Source organism: Mirounga leonina, unplaced genomic scaffold (genome assembly GCF_011800145.1).
Source record: "Mirounga leonina isolate KUSES-001 unplaced genomic scaffold, KU_Mleo_1.0 Mir_165, whole genome shotgun sequence".
NCBI classification, from domain to species: Eukaryota; Metazoa; Chordata; class Mammalia; order Carnivora; family Phocidae; genus Mirounga; species Mirounga leonina.
Genome location: NW_023270415.1, coordinates 66,877,976 through 66,890,237, shown reverse-complemented (window position 1 = coordinate 66,890,237; position 12,262 = coordinate 66,877,976). Strand labels below are relative to the sequence as shown.

General features: G+C 48.0%; 1 protein-coding gene across 3 annotated transcripts in view; it reads left to right on the top strand.

The window, feature by feature from the left end:
- Window positions 1-12,262, top strand: part of MTSS1 (MTSS I-BAR domain containing 1) — a 160,731-nt gene that overhangs the window by 14,132 nt on the left and 134,337 nt on the right. For all 3 annotated transcript variants that reach the window (XM_035011892.1, XM_035011896.1, XM_035011893.1), the window contains exon 2: window positions 8,148-8,209. In XM_035011892.1, coding sequence (XP_034867783.1) covers window positions 8,148-8,209 — 62 coding nt within the window. The remainder of the gene's footprint in view (window positions 1-8,147; window positions 8,210-12,262) is intronic.

The following is a 12,262-nucleotide window of genomic DNA, read 5'->3' as shown; positions in this document are numbered from 1 at the left end:
AAACCTGGTAAAACCAGGGGAGCCTGGGTGGCTCAGTCAGTTAAGCGGCTGCCTTTGGCTCAGGTCATGATCCTGGAGTCCCGGGATTGAGTCCCGCATCGGGCTCCCTGCTCGGCGGGGAGCCTGCTTCTCCCTCTGACCCTCCCCCCTCTCATGTGCTCTCTCTCGCATTAAAAAACAAAAAACAAAACAAAACAAAAACTGTGTTAAAAAGAGGACGGCGAGTGTACAAGTATCAAACACAGTTAGTGCCTTTTTCGGTGACCCCTCCCCCCCCCGGGTGTCCTTCCTGGCAGCCTGGGGTGGGGCTTGGGGGTTGTGGGGCAGGCACTGTTCAGTGGAAGGTGCCAGAGCCCATGAAGTGTGTACGGTGTGGCCAGGCCATGGCTCCCCAGGCTGGATTTGACAGATTGCAAGAATCCGTTTTGGGGTTGGTTCCGCCAAGTACCCTGGCAGGGGTTGTCCTGAGAGCCCTTTATACCCTCAAGTACTATGGAAACGTGAGATGGGGTTCTTAATGATGATCATGAAATACACTTGGACTCCTAGATGGCCCCAGGTGACCGCTGGTGTAACACAGATTTGGGCAGGGAGAGGGTGAATTTGGGGAAGAGGGAGAGGAGCAGGATTCCATTTTCACAGAAATGGTAGTGCATGGTACGCACACCAGTTTTTGCAAGAGTGAAACAATGGAACCAGAAGCCTCACTGAGGTGTAGAACAGGACCGGGTGCCCAGAGTGGCTTTGTCCCCTGATGGCCGGCGCTGTCCGATAGCCCCGTCAGCAGCAGGGGACGTGTTCTGCATCCGTGCAGCCTAGTCCTACGGGCCATGTGGGGCTCGAGCACTGGCGTGAGGAACTGATTTTACGTTTTATTTAATCATAGTGAATTTAAATTTAAGTCCATGTGGCCAGTGGCTCTTGTGCTGGAAGGCTCAGAGTAGACAAAGGAATGCCTCTTGGTAGAAAATGTAACAACAACAACAACAATACTTTGAAGGTACAGTTGACCTATTTGGTTGGTTCTTTTATTTCCAGTGGCGACCTACCCATGTGTCAGAAAACAGGCATTGTGGGCATAGAACCTCATAGCACTGGAGGAAGAAGACGCCTGATGTCCTTGACTTTATTAGGGTCTTACGGTTACAAATGGAGCAGTTTGTGAGGGGAGGTTGGGTGGAGGGAGCACCTTTTGTGGTTAAATCTTCCTTTTCATAGGCTTATTTATTGCTGGTGAGCTTGGGCAAGTGGGTGAGGGTGGGCGTGTGGAGGAAGCAACCATTGATTATCCCCAAGGCTGTCATCCATTTGATGGACAGGGATAATTAGTGGATTAGGCAGGCCCCAATCAGAGAATAAAAGCCCAGGAATGGTTTTTATGATGAGGATCTCAGGAGCCCTTTCCTCTTACAGGATAGGGTGGGGAAGGGTGGCTTTTGGGACAAGGCTGTGACAGGCAGTTAGGGGCCCTGTCCTTCATCCTGCACACCCGCTTCTGGAAGCTGCCGATTCCTGCCTCGTGCTTATAGAAGCACACGGGGTCCAGAGGCACTCCTGCTCAGATCAGAAGCTTCCTCTGGAAGCTTTGCTTTTCATTTCCCCAAAGTCCACACCAAGGGGTGACCTAGGAGAGGAGGAGGAGGGCTGCCGAGGGCTGCGTTACTCGTGCTCACCCTGAGGAGGTTCCTGCAGATCTGCCGGGGGGCGGGGTGGGGGAGAGGCTGGTGGCTTGGGGTGCTGACAGCAGTAGCCTGTAGAGATGCTCCAGACAGGCTGTCAGCTAGAACCTGATCAGTCCCCATCAGTCCATCGAAAACCTGAAGATGTGATCAAGTTACCCATAATCGCACCACGGATGACAGCACCTGTGAACATTTCGGGTTCATTCCTTCCAGACCTTTTTCTACACGAAGGGCTTTTCTTTGTTTTGTGTCTCGTGGTTTCTTTTTCACGTGGTTGAGGCTCATGACCATCTCTAGCTCCCCTGGAGCATTTGCAGTTTGGGGAGCCCTCGTACATCCCTTCTTGGACCGAGCAGGACCCAGCCTGCCTACTGAGCGGCCTTCTGCAGCCTGGGGGCTGGGCTGGGTAACTGGGTCTGTTCGTCTCATGGCTTGTACTTCCCAGAGTCAGGGTAGCCCTTGGGCCCCAAAGTCGGTCCTCCATTTCCTCGGCTGCGAAATAACAGTAGCACCTGCCTCGGCGGGGTGTTGTGAGCACGGAACGGAATGTGTATCAGGTTGTGCTCCTCAGCGTGGTCTGTGCATCAACAGCCTCAGCGTTGCTTAGGTGAAACACGCGACATCCAGACCAAGGGAATCCGAGCCTGCGTTTCTGCAGGATCCCCAGGTGATGGGCATGGAAGTGAAAGTGTGAGACCTGCTGATCCATGCACCTGGCACCAAGCAACTGTTTTAGAAACTGGTGATGCTTGATGATGATGATGATGATGGTGGTCATGTCGCCAGGGTGAGAGGAGGGGCTTGGGAGGTTACCCGTGCAGTCGTGTGCCCAGGACTTGAGTTCTCAGCAGCGTGGTGAGCCAGCGTCCCTCTGGAACCTTTGGGCAGGACAGAGGCCTTTTGAGCTGGAACCCACTCCCTGGAGCCAGTCTCTCATTTGTTCTCAGCTAAGCTGCAGTCTTCCTCCTTGGGAGACTCTTCTCTAGCTCTGGCTCTTCTCACCTTGCCCCTTCTCTGACCACGGCTCCCGGCTCCCCCGAGTTCCCAGCGTGGGTGTCTGGTTCCCTCAGCTGTCCCCTGAGGTCCCGCTGCCACAGTGGGCTGGGCTGGGAGAGGCAGTTGCTGCATTATTTATGGGGCATCGTTAACCAGCCGTGCCGATGAGTTACACACAGTTTATTCTTCTGCTCTGTGTGTGGGATGCCATCCTGGGCCTCTGTTTAATACAGAACAAAACAAAGCAAAACAGAACCCCAAGCCACAACAGCCACTGGCTGGGTGCTGTGTCCTGCGCCCTGTGTTAGGCAAGTGGCTTGTCCCGCCTTCTGGCTGAGGGGAGAGTGGAGGAAGGGGAGGGAGAAGAGGAGAGGGACCCTGGGGTGTTCCCAGAGCTCAGCTTGGACGGTGGGGGTGGGGAAGCCAGCTTCCATATTTGCTTAAGTGGCCACCAACCTCTTGGGGAGTTGACAGAGATTGGGTGGGTCTTTTTTCTCAGAAGTAAGTAAAAGACTTCACTACCTACTCCCTCCCTAAGGGACCAGACTGCTGTTAGGTATGTGACCTGTGAGTTAGGTTCTCTTGTCACCTGGGTGACTTGGGATTTTTTTTTTTTTTTTTAAAGATTGTATTTATTATGGCTGAATAGGGGTTTTCTAGTTGTTGAATGCCCCTGGAGGTTAGAAGAGAGAACAGCCGTCACTGGCGGGGTGTGTGATGTGGGGAGCATGGTGGGCACCCCACCTGGTGGATGCAGAGGTGTGAGCTATAATAGCCTGTCTTCAAGGAAGCCCCACCTCTGTTGCTGTAGAAAGGGGGGCAGTCTTGCAACTTGATCAAGGGAGTCCTTTACATATTTGTAAACAAACTCGTTTTGGAATAGGGGACTTTTCCTTTCTCTCAGAATCCAGTGTGGTGTGAGTTTTATTTTCAACAAATCGCCTGGGGTTCAAAACCTGCCCTCTTCTCCAAAGAAAGCCAAGGGGTTCCAGGGAGACGAGAGTCATGTACCCGTTGCCTGTGACTTTGGACTTGGCAGAGCCCGGGTGCTTGGCGGGAGTCTTATTTTCTTTGATTTTGGTCTGTCTGGAAAGTTGTGAAATCTTTATGTGTTCTCTGGTGAACCCCACAGAGGGGTCTGTGTGGAGACTTTTTCACAGCCCCAGGACTGTGTTCCTGGGGATTTCCTCAAACGTGAATGGAGCCCAGTCAGAACCAATGGCCTCGCGGGAGAGCTTTCTGGGACTCGTTGGTGGGCGGTGCAGATGAGAAAATTAAGGACTGTGTTGGGATTGTTTTCTGATAGGGTTCTCAGTGGATATGGCATCTTGATCTGCAGATTTCTTTTGAAACTTGAGTATATTCTCTTTGACTTGGTCTTAAGAGTCTAGAAGAAGCCCTGGCTTTTTCTCTGTTACCTTTAACTCTTCAAGTTTCTTCTCTCTCCTCTCACTTCCTCCAGACTTTTGAATTTTTGTAGTAAAGCTACTTTTCAGGTGGGTAGAAACTTTTTTTTTTAACCTTGAAAGAAACTTAAAAGAAAAAAACTAGATCTAGAGCAATCCAACATCACCTTGCCTTTAAATTTTAATAACATTTACGCACTTTAAAAAAAAATTCTCAACAAGGAGGTTTTGTCTTCTGTTCTTAGAAGTTCATTTTTTTTTTTTTAGAATCCATTAAATTATATATTGCCTAAAACAGGTGGGCCTGACACTCTTTGATAGACTGTCAAATATCATTAAATCAGGAAAGAGCTGCTTTTGGCAGCCTTCTTCTGGCTGAGTGGGTGTTCGTGGGTGGAGAGCTGTGTGCTGCACCCCTTGACTAGAGAGGGGACCCTCCTTTTGTTGCTAATTTGGTAAAGACTGAAATGAGGCTCCCAAGTGATGGGGGCAGATAAGTTGTTTTTTTAAGTGCTTTAAGCAGTTGATTTCAGGCACATTCATGTCGGTCTGAGTACTCCTTCTAGCGTGTGCCGGGGAGCGGCAGAGACTAGTCTGACTCCCTACACCCAGCTGGTAACTAGTTGTGAGATGCAGCTGGTTCTGCACTTAGCATGCAGGATTCCGGCCTGGACAGACAGTCTGACTTCGAGGCTTTAACATCTGTCCCAGTAGCCTGAGTGAGATTACAGGGCCCTGCAGACCCTTGGGTCATTCCTGTCCAATGTTTATTGGACACTGACAGAGTGCCCGGCGTTGCACTGAGCGCTTTTGAGGTTTGATCTCCGTTATCCCTCCCACCAACCCCGAGAAGTAGTGACTTATCCCCTTATTCCTTCCCTCCATTCTTTTAGTGTTCAGTGATGTCCGTGTTCAGTAATGGTGATGGAATTATTTGTTTTTATTGTTTGTCTTTATAAGGAGCAGGCCCTGAGAGATAAAGTGACTTCCCTTAATACTTGGCTGGCACAGCCGTGGCTAGAAATCAGGACTGTGTGCTTCCTGCGCAGAACTGTTGTCTTTCTGGCATGTTCTCATTGAATGTGCCTCACCTTTTTCTTCAATCTTCTGAATCATCTCAGTGACTTTCTCACAGGGGTCCCTGCAGGGGAGCGGTTGGTGCTGGGGATAGGAAGGCCCCGGGGCGGTCATGGCCTCCTTTGTGTAGATGAGCGATGCTGGTACCTTTTGGCTGGAAGTTGGTGGTCAGTATGTCTGAACATCTTTAGGCTTTTCAAAAAGCTTCTCATACTTTCTCGGGGATCTGAAAGAGAAGAAAAGGCGAGGTGAGGCTGTAATTGGTTGGTTGAACTCTTGTGCTCTTAAGTATGCTGATGTCCATGGGACAGAGATCTCTCGTGGCCAGCCAGAGAACTCTGATCTCAGCCCTTGCCCCTTTAATTACTTGGATATAGATGTAGAAAGGGTGTTCATACTTAATAAGAAAATGGTAAATACGTTAGGTGTTATAATTGGATTTCCCCACAAGGTCTTGATGGGCCTGGAATGGTAGCTTGAGCTGTCAAGGATTCATTCAACCTAAGTTAAAATAAAGTTATGCTCTCGGGTAGAAGCAGCCCACTGGGGCACAAAGACGAGATGGAGGCTGTGTGGCTTAGCAATGTGGTGACAGGACCTGTGTGTGGATATTGGTGTCAGGAGCTCAGGTGTGGCTGCCAAAGGGCCTCTGCCAGGAGCCAGTCAGAGAGGATGCCTGGCCTGGTGCAGCTTAGCGCCCCATAGGAGCCAACTGTCGCTTGGGGGAATAAATCCCGAGACCTGCAGTTGGGCCAAGCAGGTCTCAGATGCTGCTCTAGCAGCATCTGTGAAACAGACTTTAGGCTTTGGGAGGTTTGTAACTTCATGGTGCTCTTATTGCCAGAACCTCTAGTTTGATCTTAAAATTAAAAATAATGACTGTTGTTTTCGTAAAAATGATACATGACCCTTAATTAAAACACACACACACACACACACACACAACAAAAAACAAAAAAACTGTGGCCATATAGGAAAATACAAACCAGAACGCAACACATTGGTCTAAATCTCAGCTTCCAGAAATAGGCCATTTGAACTTTGGTAGACAATTTTCCAGATATCTCTCTGCACATTTTCAGACAGACTTGATAGCTAGAGAAATGTAGAAAGAGGCACTTTTATGATAAGATTAAAACAAAAATATATTTAATTTTACTTTAACAGAATTGAAACTTAAGTGAAATAATACTGAAGAAATTGCTGAACTTCAGATGACCAAAAGAAATTAGTTTCTCAGGCATCCCTTTATTTTATTTTATTTTTTAAAGATTTTATTTATTTATTAGAGAGAGAGACAGAGAGTGAGCCGAGGGAGGGGCAGGGGGAGAGGGACAAGGAGACTCCCCGCTGTGCAGTGAGCCCAGTGCAGGGGGAGGGGCTCAAGCATCCCTGTAAAGCAGTGGTTCTTTGTTCTAAAGATTTATTTATTTTAGAGAAAGAGGGAGGGCTCCTGCAAGCAGGGGGAGGGGTAGAGAGAGAATCCTCAAGCAGACTTCCCACTGAGTGCAGGGCCTGACGCAGGGCTCTATCCCAGGACCCTAAGATCCTAACCTGAGCTGAAATCAAGAGTCAGACATTTAACCGACTGAGCCACCCTGGCGCCTCTATTATTGGCATTTGGTGAAGCTGAGGTCAGGGATGGTGCTGAACACCCTACAGTGCACGGGACAGTCCCCCACAGAAAAGAACCGTCTGGCCCGAAATGTTGGTGGCAAGGTTGAGCAACTGTACGCCAGGGTAAGAAACTAAGACCATTCAAATCAGTAGGAAGATGAAATCATTATGTTTTGGCTCAGGTGCCGTCGCAGCCTGTTTTGGTGGGCTTCTGTAATTAGTGGAAGATGAAATGATGAACTTCAGCAGAATTTCTCCCTCCGTTCCTTATACCGCCAAATCAGGAGGCGGCAAGTATCACCCCGCAGGTGTTGAGTCTTAGCTCTGTATGTAAACTATTCTGTGCCAAACTCTGCTTCTTTAGCCAGGGCTTCTCCTTTTATGGGTTTATTTTGCATCCCCTCTTGCTTGGCTCCTTGATCTTAATATCAATTGAACGTGTCCGTAGGGAAGGTGTCACGCCCCACTCTGGTTTGCCCCGGTCAGAATTGTACCTGCAGTTTTGAGTTTGTGTCTGAGTACCGCCCTTAAAAGGGGAGAGAGAGATACCTTGCAGTGTCCCCAGGACGGTGCAGGGACGTGAAACACGGTCCTGGGTAGAACATGAACTGCAAATGGGGAGAGAAGGGAAAGCTGGAGGAATGTGCTGGTTTTCCTCAGTTCTTTGAAAAGACTTCCACACGGAAGCGGGGTTGGGCATCACCCTGAGGGTCCCCAGAAGGTTCAAGCCGGTGCCGCATGGACACAGAGGACACGATGGCAGATAGAGGCTCCCACAGGAGGGTGTTGAGTTCCTTGTGAGCTGAAGTGTGCTGGGGATCCACATGTTGTCATGTCGTGTGTAGGTGCTCGGTTCAAGCCATCAGCTGGATGGCTATACTTCGATAACTTCTCAACCTTGAGGTTCTGATGGGTTAGTAATGCTTCCCAGTGGCTGTCAGTCACTGTCCTGGGGAGGACCGCCAATCACTCTGGTTACCTCCTCCCTGCCCTTGGGGGATGAGGGTGGGAAAAGCCGTGGCCAGGGTCAGGCGGTTCCGGTCAGAGCCTTAAATGTTCTGCATATCTTGAATTTGGACCCACCATCTGTTACTCAAAAAGTGATCTATCCATGTATGTGTTAGATTCTGCCAAACGTGTTCAAATTGGCGTTTGTAGTATTTACAGGATAACAGGGCCTGAGCACAGTCTAAACCCATTTCGGAGCCAATGCATTTATATATAATCTGGGCACCATATCCTAGACTGCAGAGGAAGGGCGCGCACACAGATTGTTCCCTGTATAATTGGAATTGGGTGTTCTGTTATTGTCTTAATCAGATGTCTATCACAGTGTGCCTTACTGATTGATGACTTTGTTTTGTTGTAGGGGAGCTATCCAGTGTGGGAAGATTTCATAAACAAAGCAGGAAAGCTACAGTCCCAGCTTCGGTAAGTAGAGAAGCACGTCATCCCCAGAAAAATGGCAACATCCTTAGACAGAGGATGGAATAGGACAGACCCAGGATGCAGATCGAGGTTAATTTTGGAAGCATTACAGATACAGAAGCATGTAGTGGGTTCTAATTTAAGCACTGCCACTTCTTAGCCTTATGTCCTGACCCCCGCCCCCCGATTCCCATACGTAAAACCGAACTCCTATCTGCTCTACTTCCACAGGAATTTTGGGAGTCAAATGAGGTATCCTCTGTAAGGTAATAATGAGCAACATTTATGTAATGCTCCACTGTGTGCCAGGCATATGTTAAATTAATTACATCTCACAACCCCAAGGGATAAGTACAGCTATTATCCTCAATTTACTGATGAAAAAACTGAGGCAACGAGAAGCTAAGTAGCTTGTCCAATGTCACACAGCTAGTAAATGGCAGAGCAGGGATTTGAACCTGAGTCTGGCTGCATAGTCCATTCTGCCCACTGCCTATCTTTATAAAGAGTTTACAGGGCGCCTGGGTGGCTCAGTTGGTTAAGCGACTGCCTTCGGCTCAGGTCATGATCCTGGAGTCCCGGGATCGAGTCCTGCATCGGGCTCCCTGCTTGGCAGGGAGTCTGCTTCTCCCTCTGACCCTCCCCCCTCTCATGTGCTCTCTGTCTCTCTCATTCTCTCTGTCTCAGATAAATAAATAAAGTCTTAAAAAAGAGTTTACAACTTACTGTTGACTATTGTATAATTCCATGTGTGTGAAATGTCTAGAAAATGCAGATCTGTAGAGACAGATATAGGTTAGTGTTGCCTGGGACTAGGAGAGGAACAGGAGATTGAGTACAAATGGGCAAGAGAAATCTTTTGGGGGTGATGGAAATGTTCTAAAATTGGCTTGTGGTAGTGGTTGCAAAATTCTAACTTTACTAAAAAAATTGTTGAATCACATACCCAAAAAGGGTGAATCTTATGGTATACAAATTATGTCTCAATGAAGCTGCTTAAAAAAGAACAAGATCTAGGGCTGAGCGGCTTTAAGGGGCTATTGTTGCCTTGTCTTGTGCTTGCTCATGTATCATTTGATATGAAATAGAAAATTTGTCTGCATCTTCTTGTTACAGCTATATGCTTTTAGTGGGGATAAGGGCTACCCACTTGGTGGGTGCCCCATGAGGGATGGGACATTTTATTTTATTTTTAAGATTTTATTTATTCATTTGAGACACAGGTACAGAGAGAAAACATGAGCAGGGAGAGAGGCAGAGGGAGAGGGAGAAGCAGGCTCCTCGCGGAGCCAGGAGCCCGATGTGGGGCTCGATCCCAGGACCTTGGGATCATGACCTGAGCCGAAGGCAGACGCTTAACTATCTGAGCCACCCAGGCACCCCTGGGATGGGACATTTTAAAAAGCAATAATTTTCATGATTCCCGTTCGTGGCATATGGGGGATGACATCAGTTGGTTTGGATGTATGGAGGTGGTTTTCCAGAGGACAAAGCAGATAGGTGTTTTCTAGGATAAAAAGCCACGTGGATGACATAACCTCTTGGTCCTTTACCCATGGATGTCAGGAGCTGTAGCCATAAGACTGGACATCCATGGATCCCCTGTAGATCAGGAGAGAGGAACTCCAGAAGGAAGGATCTTTCCTCTTCCATTCTGTCAGCTTCGTGGGGCCTGGGATTTCTATCCCATGAACCTAGGATATACCAAGCTGTGAGTGGTCTTCCAGATGGACAGTCGTCTCAGGCATATAGCCCCTTTTTGGCTTGTCAAATCCTTTACCATTTTGGTGCTTAAGAACTTGAACAGACTTTTTAAAAAAGGGGGAACTTGTAAAGGTTTTCTGTTGGGCCAGCTCCAACCTCCTCTGTCTGAATGCAAGGAGCTACACCTACCCTCCATCCTGTAGGAGGTCCCTCCTGGAATAAACCAGAAAAACATTTGAGTACCCCTCCCCCGCCACCCTGCCTCATTTCTTTTCTGACCGCATTTAACTGTCTGGCAGCCTTTCAGGGTTGACCAAGGAGAAGATCCTCTCTTCCCCTTCTACCAAAGAGGAAGCTAAAACTTAAAGTAATTATTTGTTTAGCACAGCTAATCAGTTACAGTGAAACTTAAAGCAATCTTTTTTTTTAAAGATTTATTTATTTATTTTAGAAAGAGCGTGGGGGAGGGGCAGAGGGAGAGAGAGACCTGAAGCTGACTCCCCGCTGAGCACAGAGCCTGACAGGGGGCTCAATCCCAGGACCCCTGAGATTATGATCTGAGCTGAAATCAAGAGTCAGCCGCTCAACCAACTGAGCCACCCACGCGCCCCAAAACTTAAAGCAATCTTATCCCCGTTGGTACAAAGAACATTTTATATATTTTATTCACAACGTTTAGGCCTCCTGAGGACAGGGACCATTTCTTTATTTTGTCAAACTAGGAGTACCCAGCTGAGAGCCTCCTGCACATGGTTTAGTTTTCGGTAGTAAAGAAAGGATGAGAAGCCCGTAGGAGAGGTGAATAAGCTTGCAGTGCGTACGCTGAATCATTGCTCGGGGCTGCGGGCGCATGCATGGTGGCTCAGCCCCGTCAGAGAACCAGGATGTCTCATGACAACGGCAGACAGTGAAATAGGACTCACTGGAAGGCAGTGGTTAAAAGCTCCTGGTTCCTCACACTTGACCGCCATCCTCCTTTTCAGGGGAGCCCGTGTAGCAAGACACCTCTATAGCTGGCTCATTAAATTGGGATGATCAGCACTGACTTGAACGAGAATCAGTCCAGCCATTGTGTCAGATACTGTCAATCAGAATGAATTATGTATAAATCCCAGGATGTTTGATAAAGCTAACTTTTCCAGGGTTTGCATTTGATGTCAACTCTTTGAAAAATACACTTCAGAGGGGCTTTTTTCTTTCAGTTTTGTTCTGTGTGTTTTTTTTTTTTTTTTAATTTGAGCAGAATATTTTCTTGCTCTACCGGACAATATCAGGCCTCATTCTGCAGTTTGGCGCTAAGGGACTGTGGCCCGGGTTTCCCTGGGGACCACTCCCAGCACCTTCCAGAACCTTCTGTGTCAGAGCTACTGTTGCTGAGCTATAGGGTCCTTTCTTCAGTTCCATCTTGAAGTCCTTCCTTTCTAGTCCTTATTCTCATGTTCTTCCTATAGCTTTGCATTCTTAGGAATGCTGAGCAAAGACTAGATTCATATGTGAGAAACTTGGAAATGCACTTCAGGCTCCACGCTGGATTGTGAAGTCCATGTGTGCGAGTCCTGGGGCTGGCTTGTGTGTTGTAGGCCCAGGTCCTCGTGGGTAGCGGAGCTTATCTAACTTCACTGGATGACATCTTGGGATGACAGTGCTAGGAACCAGTAGACCACAGAGTTCTCAAGAGGATGTGAAGAACTCAAAATAATTTCTAGGACAGCAAATGACTGTCGTGACTTCTCAGTCTCAAGGAATTCAGAAGATGCAGTCGAGATAGCATTCTAAGGTTGAAAAAAATAGTCTGTTTCATTATAAGTGGGATTTAGGGGGAAAAGTCACACGGCTGGGATCTTGTCCTGCAGCGGATGAGCACGGGACTGTGCATCCTGCCAGGCTACATCCATTCCAATTCTGAGGCGAACTGGTGATTTTTGAAAGTCACTCTGAACTTGTCTCCATTTTCCCAACTCTAATATGAAGTATTTGAAGCAGAGGCTCGCTCTCCAAGATTCCATCTCCCACTCCATGTAGAGATGCTGTTTGCCGACACTAAAATGAATTTCACCTGTACCATTTCTAGTTTTTAATGATTTTTTTTTTTTTAAGATTTTATTTATTTATTTGAGAGAGAGAGCATGAGGGGGGGAGGGTCAGAGGGAGAAGCAGACTCCTCGCTGAGCAGGGAGCCCGATGCGGGACTCGATCCCGGGACTCCAGGATCGTGACATGAGCCGAAGGCAGTCGCTTAACCAACTGAGCCACCCAGGTGCCCATGATGTTTTTCTTTTAGGTTAGAAACACCTGTCTTTCCTCCTTTGTGAAATTTGGCCCAGTAATTATGTCATCAGGTGGAACAGGGTG